Below are 26,201 nucleotides of genomic sequence, written 5' to 3' on the forward strand. Positions count from 1 at the left end.
GCTGAGCTAGCAAGAAATAAAAATGTTAAAAGGCCATTACCTTGTTGAAGATCTGCTGTCTGAAGAACGAGGCGCTTCCCGCCCCCTGCTACATATTCACACACCGAGTTAGATGTTATACTAGTGGCCCCCGAGACAAGAAAATCAGCAGTTTTTATACCCTCGTGGAAAATTCGAGACCTTTCAAGAATGATAACAACCCGCCCTCAAACTTTTATTGGCTACATTACACAGTTACATACAGAATTGGAGAAGAAAGCCCCGATTGGCCGAAAATTAATTACAGAAATTCCTGATTGGCCACATTCAAAACAGGCGGAAAGAAAGGATTAATATTGCCAACCCACAGATGACAACAAAATTTAGTAAAGAGAAAACTTATGAATACAAAATTTCTCCAAGAAGGTTCATTCCTTCAAACCAGAGAGCATTATCATAGTTTTTGGTCGAGACATCTGTGAGAGAATGTCCACACTTCTTGATCAATGAAAGACAAAAGCAAATCAAAAACGCACAGTGACATCTTCTGATAATCAGTCGAGTTAGTTCAGTTTTTAAAGTTCAGAGCTTCTCCTGTAGAGGAGTTTCAATTGGCGCAAGATTTGAACTTGCGTCTTAGAGGTGTACCGCCCGGTACACATACAAACAAACAAAAACAGTGGATCAGACTCAAAAAGAAGGTAGTTAGGGTATTACTGACCAAGGGACCATTTATAAAGCACAATGATGCTTGATGTCGGAACGCGTGCTAAATTCACGTCTAAGGCCCCACAGAATGGTACATGTCGCGAGTAAAGTAGAACCATGGTATTTGTCATTTTGGGGTACTGATCAAAAGTAGCGAAGACTCACGGTGGTCCACACAAGATGGTACTACTCACAAGTATTGCAAATCGTACAGGGAACGCAGATCTATGGTGTTTCTCACACAATGGCGCCACTCATAGCCAACGCAAACCGGTTAGGCTCCCCACCTAGGTGTACTAGTCACGGGCGCCGGTATTTCCGTGGTGTTCCTCACATAGTGGGTACCAATCACAGGCAACGCTGACCCACGGTGCCGCTCATATAGCGGTACAACTCACAGGCTACGCCCAGAGCCGCGGGGTTGCCCACATGGGTACAACGCACGGGTACTGGAATCCACCAGGCCAGGCTTTTTACTGCAACTAATCACAATCCTATTCCATACCAATTTAGTGATACTACTCGCAAGTACATGCGACCCATGGTGTTCCCCGCATGATGGTACGAATCAAGAGTAGTTTCATGGTTCTAATTCAATCATCCCTTGGTCGCCCCTTGTAGTCGCCTCTTACGACAGGCAGGGAATACCGCGGGTGTATTCTACATGTGCGTCCCCCAACCGCAGGGGGTAGTGTGTTTGGACAGCGAGAGGTATTTTATTTCCCTGAAGTCCGCCGGCAAGCCGGTTAGGACCCCCCTATCCGCCACCTGGGATGCGCCACGTGGGATCACCTCTCCCCCTGCTACGCCTACGGAGCAGGTTCTTGGAAAGTGACGGTTTCTATTCAGTGTTGTCCTCGGATTCTCACCCTCAGTCCATGCCTGCTGGTTGCTGCTATCTTTTGATGATGAAATGAACTAGAACGTCTTCGACACGAGATGATGCATGCTTCAGTTCGACCTGGTGGCTTTAACTTTTAATACAAGGCAATGCTTTGCGGGTGTAGGGCTTGTAGGAGTACACGCTACATCTTCTCTGTGTTACCACTAGCGCATGCTGAAACAGAGCTTTTACTCGCGGACGAGTTTAAAACTGATCGCTGAAACAAGAGGAAACATGGCAAATAACTAATAGAAAATGACGAATTTAAGGGGAATTTCGTTCACTGAAGCAGTGCTTCCCTTGCTTCGTCCCAGTGCACTTCATTAGTTTGTTGTATCATCACCGGTCGTTTTGAACGTGGCGAACAAACCTTCGGTCAGACAGATACGCATTACCTTCATCGCTGGGCTTTACTCCACCTCTGTCTCCTCTACGTATTTCATTTGCAGCCACCATAAACGGAGAGACGCGCTCGAGCTTGAATATACAAGATTCACCGAGGTAGATACTTGGGAACGAAAGCTCTTCTGCGTGTTTGTCGTACGACAAATTGATCGGTCTTTGTGCCATTCCCGGTGCGATATCTGAATAATTTACCCCCATCCACATTAGAGTGTGTTGCTTAGAGAGAAGCAACTCTTGTAGAAACTGCTTATCGTCTGGAATCGAACTAAGAGCGTGCGTTCTGATATCAACGTATAAACAACATTTAATAAAAAGCTTGCGTTCTTATAGCAACGTATAGATGACGTTCCTTACATAGATGACGAACACAGATTGCCATGTTTACAACAGTGTTGGAAATTAAGACAAATTCTTGATAGACCCCTAGTCCAAAAACATATACATGTTCAATTGAAAGGTGTGTGCAGGTGCTTGTGTTCCGGCTCAAGCTTGCGACTTAGGTTTGCAGACGCGAATTGACAAACAAACATGTAGCGAACATTTCACTTACCTGAGGGAAACCAACTCAAGCAGCCAGTGGATACGAACATGTGAAATACCTCGGTGAGGAAGTGCACTCATCAGCACGAGATTCATCATGTAATCTGCGGACAGCAGAGATTTGTATGCTTCCGTGTGTGGAGCAGGTGGACTGCAAAAAAGGAAAAATTCAAACATGAACATCAGCACAGTAGAACCGCAGTCTAATACACAAAGTCGCGAAGCTCGGCTCATTTTTTTCATCCATCCGACTGCAGAGTTCCACGTGGCCAGCAAGCTACCGGTCTACTGGGTTGTGTAAGTTGGTATACGTTTTGCGAGGTAAGCGTGTTGTAATTCCATTACTGATGACTGGTTTTGTATTAAATTAAAAAGGTATTTACAAAATGAAATGTATGTGGCGCAGTAGCCTGCTCTATTACAAGAGGACACCAGAGCTATCATTCTTTAGGTTTTCTAAAGATCCTGTACAGTAAAACCTGAACTACTGTTTATATTTTCGGATAATAGAACAGTATTGTGAAGATTCAGAAATGAAATTTGAGACAAGTAGGTATTTCATATATCGATGATCCAGGAAAATTACTCAAAGAGAAATCCATCCAATTTATGAAATGAAAGTCAACGCAATCGTTACCTCTAACACTTAGCGGTATTTTAATTTTCAATGTGTAGAAAATTGCTTGTCTGCCTCTGTGGTGTATTGATTAGTGTGATTAGCTGTCCCTGTAGGCCCGGGTTTGATTCGCGGTTCTACCACGAAATTTGATAAAGTGGTCCGAGGGCTGGAACGGGATCCATCCAACCTCTAGAGGTCAACTGAACAGAGGGAGGTTCGATTCCAACATCAGCCATTCTCGCAGTGGTTTTCCGTGGTTTCTCACTTCTCCAGGAAAATGCCGTGATGGTACCTATCTTAACGCCAGGGCCGCTTCCTTCCATTTCTCTTGTCTATCCCCTCCAGTCTCCTCATGTCCCACAAGGCCCCTGTTCATCATAGCAGGTAAGGCCGCCTGGGCGATGTACCGGTCCTCTTGCCCATTTGTATCCCACGACCCAAAGTCTCACGCTCCAGGATACTGCCCTTGAGACGGTAGAGGATGGATCCCTCGCTGAGCCCGAGGGAAAAACCAACCCTGGAGGGTAAACGGATTAAGAAAGAAAGAAAGAAAGAAAGAAAGAAAGAAAGAAAGAAAGAAAGAAAGAAAGAAAATGATGATGTTTGTTGTTTGATGATGATGATGCTTGTTGTTTTAAGGGCCCTAACATCGAAGGTCATCGGCCCCTAATGGTACGAAATGAGACGAAATGAACATTTAAAATTCCAAAGTCCTCCACTGACCAGATGATGATGATGCTTGTTGTTTTAAGGGGCCTAACATCGAAGGTCATCGGCCCCTAATGGTACGAAATGGGACGAAATGGAATGACATATTGAAAGTCTAAAATTCTCCACTGACCAGAATGTAAAAACGTGAGAACGAAGAATGAATGGATGGACATGAATTTAAAACAATCAGTGGTTGCGACCCGCAATGTCTCACATGCACGTAAACAGACGTGACAATATAGTATTACTGACCAAGGGACTACTGCTATAGCATAACACTGAATGGATTATGCGTGCAGTCAAAAGGGGGTCCTAAATCAAAGTTATCGGCCCCTCATAACGGTACTGATCGCTAGCAAAATAGAACCATGGTATTTGTTCTGTTGCGGTACTAATCAAAAGTAGCAGAGACTTGCCGCATTCTACACATCATTGTACTACTCAGAGCTTATGAAATTCGACATATAATACAGACCTATGTTTTTCTCACTTTGCGGCGCCATGTACAGGCAACGCAAACCTATGGTGTTCATCACATAAGAGTACTAACCACAGGGACCTCTCCCTATCCCGTGGTGTTCCTCATAGTGGGTACTAATCATAGGCAAGGCGGAACCATGGTAGCTATCATCCCATGGTCCCGCTCATATGGTGGTACTAATCACAGGTACTGCAAAAGCCGACCGCGTGGTGCTCCTGTGTGCTACTAATCACAAACCAATTTCGTACCTAATGTAGTAGTACTACGCACAAGTAAAAGCAACCCTTGGTGTTCGCCGCGTGGTGGTACTAATCACAAGTAGTTTCATGGTTCTAATACAATCAACACTTGGTCGCCCCTTTTAGTCGGCTCTCACGACAGGCAGGGGATACCGTGGGTGTATTATTCGTCTGCCACCCCCACCCACAGGGGGTGTGTGTTTGGTCCGCGAGAGGTATTTTATTTCCCTCAAGTCCGCCGGCAAGCCGGTGAGGACCCCCCTATCCGCCACCTGGGACGCGCCACGTGGGAGTATCACCTCTCCCCCTGCTACGCCTGCGTAGCAGGTTCGTGGCCACTGACCAGAATTCAAAGCATGAGGACGAAGAATGAATGGATGGACGGATATGAATTTAAAATGATCAGTGGATCTGACCCACAGTGCCTCACATGTACAGAAGCTGGCACAACACAATAGTAGTACTGACCAAGGGACTGCTTCTATAGTACGATGCTGAATCCATTATGCGTATAGTCGAAACGGGTCAAAAATCCAGGTCATCAGCACCTCATAATGGTATTTATCGCTAGGAAAGAAGAACCATGCTGCGTAATATTGCGGTACTAATCAAAAGTAGCGGAGACTCGAGCTATTCCACACAGTATGGTACTATCCACAGGTAATGTAATGCGCATATGTAACACAGACCGATAGTGTCTCGCACACTGCGGCGCCACTTACAGGCAACTCAAACCTATAACGGCAACGCAAACCTAAGGCGTTCGTCACATAAGTGGACTAACCACAGAGACTCGTACTATCCCGTGGAAATACTCACATAGTGGGAACGGAGCATAGGTAAGGCAGAACCATGGTGTCGCTCGTATAGGGGTACGAATCACAGGTACTGTAGGATCCCCATCCTGATTCACACACTGTCGCTACAAATCACAAACCTATTGCGTACCTAACATAGTGGTATTACGCAAGTAAAGGCAACTCATGGTGTTCCCTGCGTGATGGTACTAATTACAAGTAGTTTCATAGTTCTAATTCGATCGTCCCTTGGTCGCCCCTTTTAGTCGCCTCTTACAACAGGCAGGGGATACCGTGGGTGTATTCTTCGTCTGCCTCCCCCACCCACAGGATGTGTGTGTTTGGTCTGCGAGAGGTATTTTATTTCCCTCAAGTCCGCCGACAAGCCGGTTAGGACCCCCCTATCCGCCACCTGGGACGCGCCACGTGGGAGTATCACCTCTCCCCCTGCTACGCCTGCATAGCAGGTTCGTGGTGTTTGTTGTTTAAAGGGGCCTAACATCGAGGTCATCGGCCCCTAATGGTACGAAATGTGACGAAATGAAATGACTACTTAAAATTCCAAAATCCTCCACTGACCAGAATTCAAAGCATGAGGACGAAGAATGAATGGATGGACGGAGATGAATTTAAAACGATCAGTGGATCCGACCCATAGTGCCGCACATGCACAGAAGCTGGCACAAAACAATCGTGTTACCGACCAAGGTACTGCTTCTATAGCACGATGCTGAATCGATTATGCGTATAGTCAAAATGTGTCCTAAATCCAGGTCATCAGCCCCCACATAATGGTATTTACCGCTAGGAAAGTAGAACCATGCTATGCGTAATGTTGCTGATGATGATGATGATGATGATGCTTGTTGTTTTAAGGGGCCTAACATCGAAGGTCATCGGCCCCTAATGGTACGAAATGAAAGAACAAAAATTGCAAAGGCATCCACTGACCAAAATAAAAATAAAATATGGCATGAAGAATGAATGGATGGATAGGAACTCAACAAAACACAAAACAAACAAACAAAAACCAGTGGATCCGACTCAATACAGATCGAAAAGAACATTATTACCGACCAAGGAACCACTTACAAAGCACAATGATGCTTGGTGTCTAAAGGGGGTGCAAAATCCACGTCTAAGGCCCCACAGAATGGTACATGTCGCGAGTAAAATAGAACCATGGTATGTGTCATGGTGGGGTAATAATCAGAAGTAGCGAAGACTCACGGTGTTCCACAAAAGATGGTACTACTCACAAGTATTGCAATACGTACAAGTAACGCAGACCTATGGTGTGTCTCACACAATGGCCAAACTCAGAGTCAACGCAAACCGAGAAGGTTCCCCACCTAGGTGTACTAAACACGGGCGCCGGTATTCCCGTGGTGTTCCTCACATAGTGGGTACTAATCACAGGCAACGCAGACCCACGGTGCTGCTCATATAGTGGTACAACTCGCAGGCTACGCCCAGACCCGCGGTGTTGCACACATGGGTACGACGCACGGGTACTGGAATCCACCAGGCCAGGCTTTAACTGCTACTAATCACAAACCTATTTCGTACCGAATTTAGTGGTACTACTCGCAAGTACAGGCAACCTATGGTGTTCCCCGCGTGATGGTACGATTCAAAATTAGTTTCATGGTTCTAATTCAGTCAGCCCTTGGTCGCCCCTTTTAGTCGCCTCTTACGACAGGCAGGGGATACCGCGGGTGTGTTCTACATGTGCGTCCCCCACCCGCAGGGGGTAGTGTGTTTGGTCCGCGAGAGGTATTTTATTTCCCTCAAGTCCGCCGGCAAGCCGGTTAGGACCCCCCTATCCGCCACCTGGGACGCGCCACGTGGGAGTATCACCTCTCCCCCTGCTACGCCATCGTTGTAGGTTCGTGGTAAAGCGAGACTGGGAAAAAATGTGTGACATCTCAGTAACCAGTAGAACTGTAAGAAATAGACTACTGGAAGTTGGACTCTCAGCCCTTCGTCCTTGATCAAGACAATGCGACAACAGCGGCAAAAATGGTCAAAAGCACATGCGACATGGACATCAGAGATGTGGAATAGAGTGATGTTTTCAGACAAGTCCAAATTTAACCTGCATGGCTCAGATGGGAAAGTGTTTGTGCGTCGAAGGAAAGGTGAAGAATTTTTCCATCATGTGTACAAACATACAGTCAAACACCCACAAGGACAGATGATCTGGGAGTGCATTTCCAGTCACGGAGGAGGGCGCCTGGACTTCATAAATCGCACTGTCAACGCCGATGCCTACATAATCATCACTGAAAGGAAGCTTATGCCAACGATAAGAGACCAGTTTGGAGATGTTTCCAGCTGCATTTGTCAGGATGACTCCGCTCTTTGCCACAGAGCTTTGAAGGCGAGTCGTATGATTAATATTTGTACCAAACACGAAGCAGATGACGTTAATGGTTATTTATCACGTATTTCTACATTTCAGGTAAAAACCTCCCTTAGACAAAATGGGGTTCGAGTGTTAGAGTGGCCTGGAAAAAGCCCTGATCTCAATCCTATTGAGAACTGTTGGAAGGTTATGGGAAATGCTATCAGCAAAAAGAAGCCACGGAATAAACGCGAACTGTTGGAGACCCTTTTGCGTGTGTGATTTCATGAACTGAGTGAACCTTACCCGCGTCCAGGTGAGACACAGCTATCACTCCGGCTAGTCAGATGTAGTCCTAGGGTATCCACAAGCAAGAAAAATGTTTAATTTTTCTATAAGTCAGGTTTTACGTGAATTCCAAGAAAGAGACAACGACCGTACGCGATACCATCCGATGAACATCTTCACCTTACCGCATAGATTTGCAAACTCATCTTCTACCATAATTTCATAACGCAACTCACTTAAAAATTACCTTACATACTAAGTCAGTCTGCTATCTATCGCTATAAATGATCACACATTGAATTATGAAAATAATCAAGAAACATATTTATTAAACTAATGAATTATTGAAAGAAATGAGAATGAATAATTTCATGAACTCCATAATTATTGTCTCAAAAATAAATAAATATTATTCCGTAGAAATTAAAGTTTAAGTTAGCGCTAGCTTATTTTTAAATTATCATGATATTATGAATCCAATATTTCTGAAATGAAGTCAAAATATCTCCAATTATCCTTGAAAAATTAAGTTAATCATTCATGTGCATTAATATGATATAATTACATCATCATTAAGAAAGATTCAGGATTCCTCCACACAATTTACACGTTTTACAATGTTAAAATCTGAATTCGTTAGCGTCGAATATCATCTGATGAAAAACATTATGACGACTGACTTGCTAAGGTATTCTACCCTAATGCCACTTAAAATCACGGCTCCTATTCTAATATCTCTTCATTTATAATTCTAACTTAAAATATAAAACAATACTCAACATATAAAGTAACCTATCACCCTATTCTACCTGTATAATCCTTAGTTCATTGTATCACGGCTCAATATGCGTTCAGCCGTTAAGCTTATCTCACATATACTATGTGTGCAAGAAATTCACGGTGTGACATCTAGGTATTATGCTTATACGTCAGCTACATATGTCATCTTGCCTACCTCACATTCTATATTTCTGAGAATACGACAGGAAACACATATATCTATCTCTGTAATTACATCCATATCATATTCAACTATATACGTATTTTAACCATCCATACCTTATTATAAGTTACTCCTGCGGCGTATTCCTTTTCAGTATTTGCATCGCCTAACTGCATCAATTCCATGCATATTTAACGTCTACTCATCACATATATATCTCATCAACTATTACAACGCGTAATATTATACTTAAATCATCTCATAAAGCTCCATATTATCATTTATAACCTTCAATTAATACCTTCTTAAGTTCCTCAATATCTATGTTCAACACGTATAACCTTCTTTATATCATTTGCTACTATTGAGACATAACGTTTTTCTCCGCGTTAATATTCCTTTTCATTGACCAATTCACTATAAAATGCAATGCATAACCTTAAAATACCGTATATGTACTTTTAACAATAATATCCGGCAAGGAATAACTTGATTCTAAATATCATTTCTCAATTCGCGACCCACACATGACGTAATCTAAGATTGGATGGATTTACGAAACTCATAGATATTATTCATCATTTGACACTCTTTGAAATCAGCTGTTATATTACTTTCCTTCTTAACCGTATTCCCATTTACCTCGTTGAATCACTTGTTAATACGTAACCGCACTCCACGAGATATCCTTTAGTTCTACATTGACTTAATATATCATTAGTATCTTAAATATAATGCACTTTATTTCACTGTTTTCACTTGCACGCTTCATTATCTCATGCTTAGGCTATTCTATTCTACCACATATACCGCAAAAACACATGAATTAAGAATTATATTAATATAACACTTAGCTCGTCTTTCGTCATCTCGGGCCTCAGTTGCTCTTCTTCCGTTCGTCACATGGTTGGTATTCTGGCCATGGTTCGATGACTGGCTGGGTTCCTCATCTTAGGTTGATCTGGCTGGGCGACATCCTTCTCTCATCTCGGGTAGTTTTAACTGCTCGGATGATATCTCCCTCCAGGTCGGTCCATCTGGGTGTTTAGCAGACCATCATCTTCTTTGAAAAACTGCCGATAAGATGATATATTTCTGAGAAGTACATATTCATTTTAGATTTTAACTAAAGTAATATTTCTTCTAAGCTATTTTTTCAGTCTTCTTTCGATAAATAATTGTCCAAATATTTAAGTTCCAATTCTTCAGAAATTAAATTATTTAATTTCGGAAATATTATTTCTTTTACGACTTCTCCTTTAATGCAGTAATTCATTGCTATTGATTCCTCTTCCTGCGGCTTCCAGTTTCTGTTTTCGTAGTTTAACCGATCTTGTACTTCGGGACAATCAGTACACGTATTTGGATGAATTTTCGTAATTCTCAGTGTATTTTATATCCTCCACCTTATTTTTATATATTGTTTCGCTGTCTTCTTCCATATTATCGAAGCTTTTCCTGGGTATTTCTATTAGAATCTTGGTAATCTCCTTATTTCCACAGAGCGATGTCAGTCCACTTCTTATTCTCTCGGGTTAATTTTTTTCAAGTGATTTTTTTCTCAATAATCTCTTCTATTTTACTTGTATTTTTTTTTTAAACAATCTACTTGACTTTTCTCTGTTCTGCACCGCCTTCGTAATATAGTAGTTTCGAGTAAGCCATGGCCTTCTATTGTGTTTAAACGTTAAGACTTTGTTATGTACTCTTTTTAGCTTGAGTGGTCTATACCTTCGGCCTGCGCCATTTTGGAAAACGTCATTAAATGCAATGGGCACATGAGTGAGGAGTATATTAAAAAGTTAATTCTTTCAATGCCTTCACGATGCCAAGCGGTGATTAAGGCGCGCGGTGGAACAACAAAGTATTAAATGGCAACAGTGCATTCGTATAGGCAACTGTGTATTTATAAACCCAAAATCAATCAGTGTTATGTTTCAACATTAATGTGCAGTGTTCTTTTCAACATTAGTATCCATATTTCAGAAGAGGAAACAGAATAGTTGCCATATCCACTTACACCAATTTATCAAGAAAGTGTTAAATTTAAGAAACAAAGACCTTTTTACAGAAACAAAAATTAAGAATAAAACAAAAATTACTGTGTATATTCATTTCTGACAGAAATAGAGAGAAACCAGGCCAATTTAGCTCAGTTATTCAAAGATTACAACGAAAAGGGTCAATTATAAAAGGTGATGCAATAAATATTTCCACCACTGTAGATAATAATAATAATAATAATAATAATAATAATAATAATAATAATAATAATAATAATAATAATAATAATAATAATTTTTTGCTAGGGGCTTTACGTCGCACCGACACAGATAGGTCTTATGGCGACCTTGGGATAGGAAAGGCCTAGGAGTTGGAAGGAAGCGGCCGTGGCCTTAATTAAGGTACAGCCCCAGCATTTGCCTGGTGTGAAAATGGGAAACCACGGAAAACTATCTTCAGGCCTGCCGATAGTGGGATTCGAACCTACTATCTCCCGGATGCAAGCTCACAGCCGCGCGCCTCTACGCGCACGGCCAACTCGCCCGGTAATAATAATAATAAAAATGGCGTATGGCCTACGTAGAGGCCTGGTGCAGGTCTTTTTCTAGTAGACGGCCTATTAGGCGACCTGCATTTCTGTGAAGTAGAAGATGAAGGCCCTACCTAGGATGATTTCTAGTGTTGAATACACCACACACTCCCAGGCCCCGTGCCATTGGAATGAACCAATTAAGGTTAAAATCCCCGACCCAGCCGAGAATCGAACCCGGGACCCTCTGAACCGAAGGCAAGTACGTTGACGATTCTGCCAACGAGTCGGACTGAGCATAGGTAAGGCAGGACCATGCTGTCGCTAATCCCATGGTGTTGCTCATATAGGCGTACGAATCACAGGGGGTGTAGGACCCACATCCTGATTCACAAACTGTCGCTACTAATCACAAACTTATTGCGTACCTAACATAGTGGTACTACACGTAAGTAAATGCAACCCATGGTGTTCCCTGCGTGATGGTACTAATTACAAGCAGTTTCATGGTTCTAATTGGATCATCCCTTGGTCGCCCCTTTTAGTCACCTCGCAGGACAGACAGGGGATACCGTCGGTGTATTATTCGTCTGCGCCCCCACCCACAGGGCGTAAAGGGAGAGAACAAAATAAGAAAGAAGGGATCCGTCACTTCCAAAATTGAAGTAACGGGCGAAGAAAGGCTAGGGCTACGAAGAGCGTGAAAATGAAAGACTCCCTAGGCTTCGAACGCTCTAATACCGTCAGAGTCGGAAAAAGAACAAGAGTTGACCAAGGGAGGTCGGACAGTAAGGACGAAAGTGAGGAGCCTGGCACAAGTAAGTGAAAGTAATGCTAAGACTCAGCTAAGGGCCCCGTGGTCGCCAACCCCCACTCCCAAGTTGAGAGCCCCTTGGGTCCATTTTAGTCGCCTCTTACGACAGGCAGGGGATACCGCGGGTGTATACTAGATGTGCGGCCCCCACCCGCAGGGGGTAGTGTGTTTGGTCCGCGAGAGGTATTTTATTTCCGTCAAATCCGCCGGCAAGCCGGTTAGGACCCCCCTATCCGCCACCTGGGACGCGCCACGTGGGAGTATCACCTCTCCTCCTGCTACGCCAGCGTAGTAGATGATGATGATGATGATGATGATGCTTGTTGTTTTAAGAGGCCTAACATCGAAGGTCATCGGCCCCTAATGGTACGAAATGAAATAACAAAAAAAAATTCAAAGGCATCCACTGACCACAATAAAAATAAAATATGTCATGAAGAATGAATGGATGGACAGGAACCCAACGAAACAGATGATGATTATGATGATGTTTGTTGTTTAAAGGGGCCTAACATCGAGGTCATCGGCCCCTAATGGTACGAAATGAAAGAACAAAAATGTCAAATTCATCCACTGACCAAAAAAATAATGACATGAAGAATGAATGGATGGACATGAACCCAACAAAAAAAAAAAGAGGAAACAAACAAACAAAATACAGTGGATCAGACTCAAACAAAGATCATACATAATTGATTACTGACCAAGGGACCACTCATAAAGCACAATGATGCTTGATGTCTAAAGGGGTGCAAAATCCATGTCTAAGGCCCCACAGAATGGTACATCGCGAGTAAAGCAGAACCATGGTACTTGTCATGTTGCGGTACTAATCAAAAGTAGCGAAGCTCACGGTGTTCCACACAAGACGGCACTACTCACAAGTAATGTACTTCGTACAGATAATGCAGACCTACGGTGTTTCGCACACAATGGCACCACTCATAGCCAACGCAAACCAATGAGTTTCCTCACCTAGGTGTACTAGGCACGGATGCCGGCCCACAGGCTCCGTGGTGTTCCTCACATAGTGGATACTAATCAATGGCAACGCAGACCCACGGTGTCGCTCATATAGTGGTACAACTCACAGGCTACGCCCAGACCCGCGGTGTTGCTCACATGGGTACTACGCACGGGTACTGGGAAACCCACAGGGGGACCAACTCTCTGCTGCTACTAATCACAAACCCATTTCGTACCGAACATAGTGGTACAACTCGCAAGTACAGGCAACCCATGGTGTTCCCCGCGTGATGGCACGAATCAAAAGCAGTTTCATGTTCCAATTTAATCATCCCTTGGTCGCCCCTTTTAGTCGCCTCTCACGACAGGCATGGGATACCGTGGATGTATTCTTCATCTGCGTCCCCCACCCACAGGGGGTAGTGTGTTTGGTCCGCGAGAGGTATTTTATTTCCCTCAAGTCCGCCAGCAAGCCGGTTAGGACCCCCCTATCCGCCACCTGGGACGCGCCACGTGGGGATATCACCTCTTCCCCTGCTACGCCTGTGCAGGCAGTGATATATGGTATGGTATGGATGGATGGCCAGGCAGTGTTACCTAACAACCGTGCAAGCTGTGATCTAAGGAATGGATGGATGGACAGACATTGTTACCTGATGATGATGATGACGATGCTTGTTGTTTAGAGGGGCCTAACATCGAGGTCATCAGCCCCTAAAGGTACGAAATGGAATGACAAAAAAGTTCAAAAAATCCACAGACCAAAATACAAAAATGCATGAAAAATGAATGGATGGACATGAACCCAAAAAAAACCAGAAACAAACATAAACACTGGATCCGACTCAAAAAGGTCATAAATAATAGTATTACTGACCAAGGGACCACTTATAAAGGACAGTCCTTAATCGAGGTTGCTTGATGTCTAAAGGGGTACATGTCGCGAGTAAAGTAGCACCATGGTATTTGTCATGTTGGGGTACTAATCAAATGTAGCGAAGACTCACGGTGTTCCACACATGATGGCACTACTCACAAGTATTGTACTTCTTATAGGTAAAGCAAACCTATGATGTATCTCACACAATGGCTTCACTCATAGCCAACGCAAACCGATGAGGTTCCTCACCTAGGTGTACTAACCACAGGGACTCGCTCTATCCCGTGGTGTTCCTCACATAGTGGGTACTAATCACAGGCAACGCAGACCCACGGTGTCGCTCATATAGTGGTAAAACTCACAGGTAACGCGCAGACCCGCTGTGTTGCTCCATGGGTACGACGCACGGATACTGGAAAACCCATACTGATTCACCCCCCTGTTGCTACTAAACACAAACCTATTTCGTACGTAATATAGTGGTACAACTCGCAAGTAAAGGCGACACATGGTGTTCCCCGCGTGATGGTACGAATCAAAAGTAGTTTCATGGTTCTAATTCAATCATCCCTTGGTCGCCCCTTTTAGTCGCCTCTCACGGCAGGCAGTGGATACCGTGGGTGTATTATTCGTCTGCGTCCCCCACCCACAGGGTGTAAGGAGAGAGAGAAAAGAAGAAAGAAGGGATCCGTCACTTCGAAAAATGAAGTAACGGGCGAAGAAAGGCACGTGCCAAGAAGGGCGGAAAAATGAAAGACTCCCTAGGCTTCGAATGCTCTAATACCGTCGGGGTCGCAAAAGGACAAGAGTTGACCAAGGGAGGTTGGACAGGTTAGACGAAAGTGAGGAGCCTCGCACAAGTAAGTGGAAGCAATGCCAAGACTCATCTAAGGGCCCCGTGATCGCCAATCCACTCTCCCAAGGTGAGAGCCCCGTGGGTCCCTTTTAGTCGCCTCTTACGACAGGCAGGGGATACCGCGGGTGTATTCTACATGTGCGTCCCCCACCCGCAGGGGGTAGTGTGTTTGGTCCGCGAGAGGTATTTTATTTCCATCAAGTCCGCCGACAAGCCGGTTAGGACCCCCCTATCCGCCACCTGGGACGCGCCACGTGGGAGTACCACCTCTCCCCCTTCTACGCCAGCGTAGTAGGTTCGTGGCATTGGTACCTAACAACCGTGCAGGCTGTGATGTAAGCTATGGATGGATCGCCAGACAGTGTTACTTTGTTTATTGTCTGAAATGTAATACGCCGTGCATGGAGAATTTTGTACCTCTTTGTACCTTAAAAGTCCAATATTTAAGTGGACAATACCGATCTTTCCGTTAGTAAAAAATGTACAGTACTACGTCAGCAGGTATGATGTCTATAAGACAATGTATTCTTATAAATTTGTAACCTGACCTACCTGTTTGGCCACTTTAAATAAACATCATCATAATCGTCGTCATCATCACCATCATCATCATCAAATTCATTACGAAAAATCAAACTCGGAGCGAAAATTAATTAAGTCATTTTTACAAAATACCTCATTATAAACAATTCTTAAAATGTATGCGGCTATTGTAATGCCTGGCAATAGATTGTAACACTCATTCATGTCTTAAGTGCAGCAAGTACTTTTTAACATAATGCTTGTTCTTTTCTTCTGGAAAGTTTCAAAAAGTTACCTTCCAACTCCAACCAGTTTGTAGTACCCAAGTTGATATGCGGAAAGAACTACAACGCATTACTCACCAGAGACCGGTGCTGGTCCAAAAATGTTTCAGCTCACCCGGAGACCCGCTGGTGACGTCAACCACAACCCGAGGCACAGCACCTAAGGTCCAGGAGCAGCAAACTAACAGACATACAGCTACCACGAGCGACATCGCAGAGCTGAAACATCCCAGCGAAAGAGCACCATTATGTCAAAGTAATAATCAAGATTTTCTGGACAGAGATGGTGACAATGTTTGATGCTACTGTACATTCCAGCAAACATCAAGAACAGCAGCCTTCGATAATAGAAATGTCGGGTTCATAACTTCATAGTTTAAGAGCCCTTTCTTCGCACGGGTTGCAAAAGTGATGAAAATACCGTGTTTAACTGGAAACACTGTGTGGATGATGATGGTGATGATAAATAATAAACAGAGCAATTCTATAATCAAACTGAGCGTATGTTATATATTTTTTGTAACAAAATGGTAGCAGACCCATTCTTTTTATTGTCTTGAACATTGCTCAACTCAGGTTTCCCTTGATGTATTTATTTTTTTGTCATCTTCTTCAATATGGCGTACTCTTCGATAATTTTTCTCCCTACACTTCTGGAATTTCTAGGTCATCGGCCCCCGATAGTATGGAATGAAATAATGAATAAGATGGAAATGTACATGAATTTAAAATAATGAGTAGATCTGACACACTGAGATCACTGATAGGAGAAGTAGCGAACTTATCCAAAAAAATCAGGGAGATAAGGAAGAGACGGTGGTGATCTTAATTTATGATTAATAACAAGGATAGCTGTGGTCAGGATGGTATAACTGCTAACTTTCTGAAAGAATTCCAAGATTCTTTAAGCGGCATGTTAACGTAGATCATTAACGAATCCTTGGCATTTGGTACATTACCTAGCGAGATAATAGTAGCTAAAGTAATTCCTGTTTTCAAGGGTGGGGATGGAAGAAATGATAATAACTATAGGCCTCTCTGTATGCTTTCCGTGATTTCCAAAATATTAGAAACTGTTATTAAAAAGAGACTTCTCTCATTTTAAAATTAAAAATAATTTCTTCTAACATGGAGCATAGCAACAGTAGATCTCTTAAATCTGCTGCAAGAGACACTAGAGTGTAAGAATTTTTTCTGGTGGGTTGTTTAGAGAACCAAAGAAGGCCTTCAATGCAGTGGACCATGAAAGATTCTTAGCTAAATTAGAGAGCGCAGGAGGTCGTAGTGTTGCTTTTGAAATGGTTTGAAAATTATATTTCTGATATAAAACAACATGCAGCGCTGAATAATTGTAGGAGCTCGCCAATTAGTGTCACACATGGTGTTCCACAGGGGCATGTATTAGGGTCAATACTCTAGTCTACATCAATGACATAGCAACTTGCCGTTTGAAAGGACGTATGTAATGGACTCAACTCATCACCGACATTTACGGCAATTGGAAATACGCCGCACGCACATAACCTCCATCCTCTCAACTACTGCAATGGACTCACCTCATCACTGACATTTACAGCAATTGGAAATACGCCGCATTTCTCTCAGCGACTGTAATGGAGTCATTTCATCGCCGATATCTATTGGAAATGGAAATACCCCGCACGTACACAACCACCATCGTATCTGCTATTCACGTCCGCTGTGTCTTGTCAACGAACTGCTTTTTAGTCAGCTGATACTCCTGATGACGCCACGCTGTACTGTTGTGTCTACTGGCGCATATTAACGCAATATCTATAATTCTTCCAGGAAGTGCTGGACCTTCCTCTCCTCATTTCTCACTATCGTATATAATCCCGGCTTTACTCATACCCAATTGAGATGGACTTCAGCCTGTATAGAGGGTGGAACGTGGAGTGTTACATTCGTTATTATGGAGCTGAAAATATTTATTTCCTTCCTGCTCCAGTATCATGATCTTGGTGATGATAATGATGATGATGCTTGTTGTTTAAAGGGGCCTAACATCGAGGTCATCGGCCCCTAATGGAACGAAATGAGACTAAATGGAATAACAAATTAAAAGTCCAAAAGCCTCCACTGACCGTAATTCAAAACGTGAGAGCGAAGAATGAATGGATGGATAGGAATTTAAAACAATCAGTGGATCCGATCCGCAATGTCTCGCATTCACAGAAACAGACGTGAAACGATAGTATTACTGACCAAGAGACTGCGTCTATAGCATAAAACTAAATCGAAAACGCTTTTAGTCCAAGGGGGTCCAAAATCCAAGTCATCGGCCTCTCATAATGGTACATATCATTAAGAAAGTAGAACCATGGTATCTGTCATGTTGCGGTACTAATGAAAAGTAGCGTAGACTCGCGGCATTCCTAACAGTATGGTACTACTCACAGGTAATGAAATTCACACAGAGAATACGGACTTATGGTGTTTCGCATATTGCGGCGCTATTAACAGGCAACGCAAATCTATACAGGCAACGGAAACATATGACGCTCCTCACAAAAATGGACTAATGATGATGATGATGATGATGATGATGATGATGATGATGATGATGATGATGATGATGATGATGCTTGGAGTTTTAAGGGGCCTAACATCGAAAGTCATCGGCCCCTAATGGAACGAGATGAATGACATGGTATATGACACTTAAAATTTTAAAAAGTATCCACTGACTAGAGTTTAAAAAAATTGTGATGGAGAAAAAAGTGGGTGAGATTAAAACAATCAGTAGATCTAATACGCAATGCCTTATTTCCTAATAAAATAAGAGAACATACAGGAAAACTAAGGAATAAGGCATTGCCTAGTAGTACATAATTTACGTAAGACGTTAAAATAACACATTAAAATACGCAACACAAACTAAAATGAAGTCAATAGGTTAAAAGCGCAATTGAAACAAATACACGAAGACAAAGGACATCACTAGACACGGTAAAACAGACCACTATCCCTCATAAAGCGGATGACGAGGTCTGCTGACTGCTCGTCATCTCGCAAGATAAGGGAGATGGTACCCGGAAGGTTAAGACTACGGCGAAGATCGATCAGGTCCATACACTCCGTAAGGATGTGTACCACGGTAAGATGGTCGCCACAGGTACACACCGGAGGGGGTTCTCCCTTCAAAAGATGCGAGTGAGTTACGAAACCGTGGCCGATCCGAAGATGACATAATACCACGGCTTCCCTTCGCAAAGCCCGAAGGGAAGTCCTCCATACCATCGTTGTTCCTTTTATCGCTCTCAGCTTATTGGGAAGTGGAATGGCCTGCCACTCCATCTCCCAATGGGACATAATCAGATGTCTCAGCTGGGAGCGAATATCACTTGCTGGAACCTTGAAAGGCAACGGCGGCAGTGTAACTGCCTCCTTGGCAGCCTGATCTGCTAACTCGTTTCCCTCTATGCCCATGTGGCTTGGGAGCCACAGAAACGTGATTCTGGTGCCGGCATCCCAACACCCGGCCAGCAGGTCCTGATTCCGCTGCACCAGAGGTTACCGAGGAAAACAGGTACCTATAGACTGGAGCGAACTCAAGGAGCCAGTACACAGAAGAAAGTGTCGGCGCGCATTGTACAGTGCGTACCGCAGAGCCTCACAGGTAGCATAGAGCTCTGCTGTGTACACACTACAGGTTGCCGGAAGAGCAAAAAGTAACCTATCATTGTCAACAACGAACGCACAGCCCACCTTCGTATCTGTTCTTGAACCATCAGTGTAGACGACGACTGAACCTGGATAGCGACCAACAACAGACCGGAAGAGCCTCCGATAAATCGAAGGGTCCATGTTTTCCTTTGGACCAGTGTGCCGATCCAGGATTATTTCAGGTCGTCGTACGACGCACGGAGGTACCCCACTTGGTTGTCTGACAAGGCAAGGAACCGAAGGTACGTCAAACAATTCGGAACTGCTATCCAAGCTCCCAACCGGCCGCGTCGCTCGAAGATAAGCAGCGTACAGCAAACGGTTGCCAATGTTGAACACGTAAGGATAGCTTGGATGAAGTGGCATCTGTCGCAAATTAGCAGCATACGTAAGAAGCATTTGCTGGCGCCTCAGATGTAAAGGCGGCACACCAGATTCAGAGAGCAGGCTAGCTATGGGGCTTGTTCGAAAAGCTCCAGTCGCCAACCGAACCCCGCTGTGGTGGATGCTGCTCAGCTTTGAAACAACACTTGGTCTTGCTGATCCATATGCTGCACTGCCGTAGACTAGCCGGGATAAAACATGTGCCCTATAGAATCGTAGGAGCACCGTGCGGTCAGCCCCCCAAGAAGTGCTGCTAAGAAACTTCATGATATTAAGCTTCTTAGCTCATTGCACTTTCAACAGCCGCACATGTGGCTCCCACGATAATTTACTATCGAAAATGAGCCCAAGAAATCGGTAAGTCTCAACAACTGGCAGAACGACATTTCCTAAATAGAGCTCGGGATGAGGGTGAAGAGACGTTGACGACAAAAGTAGACAACAGAGGTCTTTGCGGCAGAAAACCGAAAGCCATGATTTAAGTTCCACTTCTCCACCCTCCTAATAGCCTTCTGTAACTGTCGCTCTGCGACTACCATACTGCACGAGCTATAGTGAAGACCACGAACCTACTACGCTGTTGTAGCAGGGGGAGAGGTGATACTCCCACGTGGCGCGTTCCAGGTGGCGGATAGGGGGGTCCTAACCGGCTTGCCGGCAGACTTGATGGAAATAAAATACCTCTCGCGGACCAAACACACTACCTCCTGCGGGTGGGGGACGCACATGTAGAATACACCCGCGGTATCCCTGCCTGTCGTAAGAGGCGACTAACAGGGGCCCAAGGGGCTCTCAACTTGGGAGTGTGGATTGGCGACCACGGGGCCCTTAGCTGAGTCCTGGCATTGCTTCCACTTACTTGTGCCGGGCTCCTCACTTTCGTCTATTCTGTCCGACCTCCTTTGGTCAACTCTTGTTCTTTTCCTACCCCGACGGTATTAGAGCATTCGAGGCCTAGGGAGTTTTTCATTTTCACGCCCTTTGCCCTTGCCTTTCTTCGTCCGTTACTTCATTTTTCGAAGTGACGGATCCCTTCTTTTTCTCCTTTTATCTCTCTCTCTACCCCTGTGGGTGGGTGACCCAGACGAATAATACACCCACGGTATCCCCTGCCTGTCGTGAGAGGCAACTAAAAGGGGCGACCAAGGGATGGTTGAATTAGAACCATGTAACTACTTTTGATTCGTACGATCACGCGGGGAACACCGTGGGTTGCCTATACTTGCGAGTAGTACCACTATGTTAGTACGAAATAGGTTTGTGATTAGTAGCACCAATGGCCTGGTCGGGGGTTTTCCAGTACCCGTGCGTCGTACCCATGTGAGCAACACCGCGCGTCTGGGCGTTGCCTGTGCGTTGTACCACTATATGAGCGACACCGTGGCTCAGCGTTGCCTGTGCTTGGTACCCATTATGTTGAGGAACGGCACGGGATAGTGCGAGTCCCTGTGGTTAGTACACTCGGTGAGAGGCCTTCTCGGTTTGCGTTGGCTATGAGCAGCGCCGTGGGTCAGCGTTGCCTGTGATTGGTCCCCACTATGTTGAGGAACACCACGGGATAGTGCGCTTCCCTTTGGTTAGTACACTCGGTGAGGAGCCTTCTCGGTTTCCGTTGGCTCTGAGCTGCGCCGTAGATCAGCGTTGCCTGTGATTGGTCCCCACTATGTTGAGGAACACCACGGGATAGTGCAAGTCCCTGTGGTTAGTACACTCGGTGAGGAGCCTTCTCGGTTTGCATTGGCTATGAGCAACACCGTGGGTCAGCGTTGCCTGTGATTGGTCCCCACTATGTTGAGGAACACCACGGGGTAGTGCAAGTCCCTGTGGTTAGTACACTCGGTGAGGAACCTTATCAGTTTGCGTTGGCTATGAGTGGCGCCATTGTGTTAGAAACAACATAGGTCTGCGTTACCTGTACGAAGTACAATACTTGTGAGTAGTACCGTCTTGTGTGGAACACCGTGAGTCTCCGCTACTTTTGATTAGTACCCCAAAATGACAAATACCATGGTTCTACTTTACTCGCGACATGTACCATTCTGTGGGGCCTTGGACATGGATTTTGGACCCATTTAGACATCAAGCATCCTCGATTCAGGATTATGCTTTATATGTGGTCCCTTGGTCAGTAATACTATTTTTTCTGATCCTTTTTGCGTCGGATCCACTGTTTTTTGTTTGTTTATTCATTGTTTTTTGGTTTCCTTTTGGGTTCATGTCCATCCATTCATTCTTCATGCCATTTTCTTATTTTGGTCAGTGGATGATTTTGATTTTTTGTTGCTATTTCATTTCGTGCGATTAGGGGCCGATGACCTCGATGTTAGGCCCCTTTAAATTACAAGCATCATCTATATATATAAAATAAGAATTTTGTCTGTACATTGCTCAGAATTTGAAAAGATTGGTATTTCGGTATCGGTCATGTCCACAGTAACAAGAAAATGCACTTTTAACTTTTCCGTTATGTCTATCTGTCTGTCTGTCTGTCTGTCTGTCTGTCTGTCTGTCTGTCTGTCTGTCTGTCTGTCTGTCTGTCTGTCTGTCTGTCTGTCTGTCTGTCTGTCTGTACACGCATCACGAGGAAACGGCTGAAGAGAATTTAAAGAAAATAGGTATGTGAAGACGGGGGATAAGCCGCTACAATCTAGGCTATAAATCATCTTACTCACGCTGAGTGAAATGGTAGTTTAGGGGAAGGCCTAAAATTTAATTCTCAAATATTTATATTATTAGTGGTCCTATCGATAAATACTACATAACTAAAGTTATGTAGAATTAAATTTCCGATCATTTATGTCATACGGTTACCGTACCGGCTTTGATAACACAGATATTCATGAATTTGTATTTTTGTTGCCAAGTCCATATCAACGCCGAGCCACGAGAAAATGGGTAAACAGAATTTAATGAAAGTCGGTACATAGATTTGGGGAATAAGAAACTACAGACCAAGTTATAAACAATTTTATTCGCCCTGTATGAAATTGTAGTTTAGGGGAAGGCACCTAAAATTTAGTTTTTAAATACCTATGTTATTGGTCCTATCGAAAAGTACTGCATAACAAAAGTTATAGAGAATACAATTTCGGACCATTTATGTTTTATTCATTTTCACCGTACCGACTATGATAACAGTAGTATTTCAGAGTCGGAAGAAAACTAAATGTGAAGGCCTACAATATTGAAAGCGCATGACATTGATCAACAATAACATTACGTATATTGACCATTGTTTGTGGTGATGTTCTTTGTCTTTTATGCTGCCACTCAACTCGGATAGACGGGATTACTGCTGCGTACTGAGTATAACAGCCTGACTGAATACTGACGGGAAATAGCTGGGGAGTTAGAAAACTTTTTTCTTTAGCATGTCATTCCTCTGGTTTATACATTTTCTTATACCGTTCTGCTGGTACGGAACTCAATGGTTCATCATAGTATTTCAGCTATTCGATCCCTACTCTGACGTGCTGGTTTGAATGAGCAGTGTGCACTGTTAAGGCAAAGGTTCACTTAGTAGTAGTAGTAGTAGTAGTAGTAGTAGTAGTAGTAGTAGTAGTAGTATGACCTGGTCTAGAATTACAATTTAGGCATATTCCAAATTATAGCACCACAATTCACTAAGTAACTCAAAATTCAGCCCTGAAAAGAGCCGTGTCTTAAAAAGAACTCCTTCCTCTTCAGCTTTTTTAAATTATACATTCATTTTATGCAAAATAAGCAGTAAAGAGGGGGTTTCTCCTCTGGCTTGGCGAAAAAACTTGCCTTCAAGTCAGTTAGAATTTTCCGCCGCCAGTGTAGTGAATTGAGATTTTCCGACTCATCGGGTACTCCTAGGAAACAGATTAGTAAAAGGGCATAGTTTTTGCCCTGGGAATCTAAACTATTCACCCCCCCCCCCCCGAAAAATGACTAAGAGTGTTAACGTATCACGGCGGTCTGCGGCCTGGTCATTCCAGCTCTGGAACTTTGGACTGTTAGATCAGCAGCGTCGTATTGTTCGTTAAAAGTGAGAAAACGTGTGGTTTTTCATTTGATCGAGTATTTCATGTAAAATCATTGCTTTTACTCGCGCCATTCCCAGTGACGTCATTGTAATAACCCATATTCATTTCAGTTGGGAAAACCACTAAGACAGTCTTTCTGAGGATGTAAAAGGCAGATGGAGAGTGGGTGTCTGCCGTTATAATGATAACTCCCCATCCTGATTGTTAATGATGGTAGGCAAGCGGGCCTACATATTACAATGAAAATTCCCTAACGCAGTCTTCATATGAGAAAAGACGTTTGGCGATTTATCCGTCGCGTTTCTAGGGTAACAGTAAGAGCTGTGCAATTTAATACAATCTTGCTCACAAAGTGTACTCTACCTAACCTACAGTTCTGTATACAATGTAGAATTCCGTAGCGAAGCACGGGTACATCTGCTTGTTGTTTTAAGGGGCCTAACATCGAGGTCATCGGCCCCTGATGGTACGAAATGAGACGAAATGCAATGACAAAATAAAAATACAAAATCCTCCACTGACCAGGATTCAAAACGTGAGGACGAACAATGAACGGATGGATATGAAGTTAAAACAATCAGTGGAGCCGACCCGCAATGCCTCAGTCTCAGGAACTGACGGAGAACAATGGTAATACTGACTGTACCGGGCGGTACACCTCTACACCGTTTATTTAAAAGTTGCGCCAGTTGAAACTCCTCTTCTGGAGGAAGGTTGAACTTTATCTATTCTATTAATTCTCTACCTTCTCAGAAGATGTCACCACGTGGAAAATTTTGAGTTTTTGAACTGTGTCACTTTTGATGTGTTTTTGTCTCGCTTGAAGTAAGAAGTGTGAACTTTCTCTTCTAGAGGACACTACTGAAGAATTACAATAGTGCAACCTAGTGCGAAATCAAAGAACTATTTTGTTGAAGAAATTTTTATTTCAAATGTTTGTTCCTTGCTAAATTTCTTTCTGTTATTGTTTAAGTTGGCTGTATACCCCTCTTTTTCCCCTTAGTTTGGATCTAGCCAATCCCGAATTTCTTTAATTAATTTTCCACCAATAATGTGTTTCTTTTTCCTCTATGTAGGGGTTTCTTTTCCCTAGCCAATAAAATTTTTTGTGGGAGGGTGTTTTATTTCCCCTAACGCCTAGAATCTTCCGCGAGAGGATATAAACTGCTGATTTTAGGGTCTCCAGGCCACTTCTGTTCCATCTTTCAGTGTATTAAGTACATAGCAGGAGGCGGGAAGCGCCTCTTTCTTCGGCGGCGTCTACAACAAGGTAATGGCCAAGTAATAACTTCTTTCTTTGCTTGCTCAGCAGTTTAATCTTCGGGGCGGGTTCTAGGCCTTCCACCATGTAACCTTCCTTTAAAATGTAAAGACTACTGGTACCTATCCTATCTTCTAAACCACATATTGGGATAGAGAGTGCTAACCCTCTCGAGTTCCCACTCATATTGTTTTGAGGTGGACTTATTTTCTCAAACCAATTCTTCCGTGATGTAATGTAAATTGTTATTTTCTGAAGTCACCTCCGTAGTATGGGATTAGCCCTTGTATTAACGGCCTAGTGCCAAGTAGGTCTTAAACAAAGTGTATCAGGAGTGCGGTTAGCCTCCTCTCAAATTGTTATTTTAGAGGTCATGTAATCAACTTTCTTTTTCATTCAATAGACCTCAGTAGGTTGGGTATTTTACCCCTGTGAATACGTCCTTAGAGGACAGCTTGAAGGTAGAGTTTGGTGTGGCCTTTGAGAGGCTTAAATTTTGAGAGCGGATCGCTCTTTTGAAATGGAGTGTCATATGCCTCGTGGAGGCTTTTCTGTGTAATTCGGAGCCAGGGGCTCCTAGGGATGAATGGGGTTTTCTGCCCCTCTGTTAAAACTTGTGTTTGTGGTAAAACTGAGCTGATCGCTGAAGTCAGGGCGTGAAGCCCAAAACCTGTAAATATTGTAACTCCCCTTGTTTTGCTACATTGTACCTGCCATGTCTGTTATTGCTTTGTTTTTGAAAAGGAAATATAACCTTGTTAAATTTTAAATTAATTTTACATGCACTATAATTTCGTAGCTTGAAACCCATTCACACCCGCACCTTCTTTTACGCATAACTACCGCTAAAACACGGTAACAAGTGGTAGCAGAGCGTGGTTGAATGGGTCTCAATTTAGCCCCTTTTGACGGCTAAACATTGCTTTGATTCGAACTCTAACAATTTTCTCAGTTGCTGGAATTTTTTGAGTTTTTCAAAATTGTTCTGTCATCATGCCCGGCCCTCGCGATGTTCTCCTCCTTAACTACTTGCGCAAAGAGGAGTTGATATACGAGTTAACTAT

General features: G+C 43.6%; 1 protein-coding gene across 6 annotated transcripts in view; it reads right to left on the reverse strand.

Moving 5' to 3' along the window:
* The window catches only part of Idua (alpha-L-iduronidase), a 276,679-nt gene that overhangs the window by 113,351 nt on the left and 137,127 nt on the right, over window positions 1-26,201 (reverse strand). For 4 of the 6 annotated variants that reach the window (XM_067145339.2, XM_067145341.2, XM_067145338.2 and 1 more), the window contains exons 2-3: window positions 15,874-16,014; window positions 2,526-2,666 (exon numbers count right to left, since the gene is read on the reverse strand). In XM_067145339.2, the coding sequence (XP_067001440.2) occupies window positions 2,526-2,666; window positions 15,874-16,014 (282 nt within the window). The remainder of the gene's footprint in view (window positions 1-2,525; window positions 2,667-15,873; window positions 16,015-26,201) is intronic. The other 2 variants (XM_067145340.2, XM_068227207.1) reach the window with 1 other exon arrangement.

This window comes from Anabrus simplex, chromosome 4 (assembly GCF_040414725.1).
Source record: "Anabrus simplex isolate iqAnaSimp1 chromosome 4, ASM4041472v1, whole genome shotgun sequence".
In the NCBI taxonomy this organism is placed as follows: Eukaryota; Metazoa; Arthropoda; class Insecta; order Orthoptera; family Tettigoniidae; genus Anabrus; species Anabrus simplex.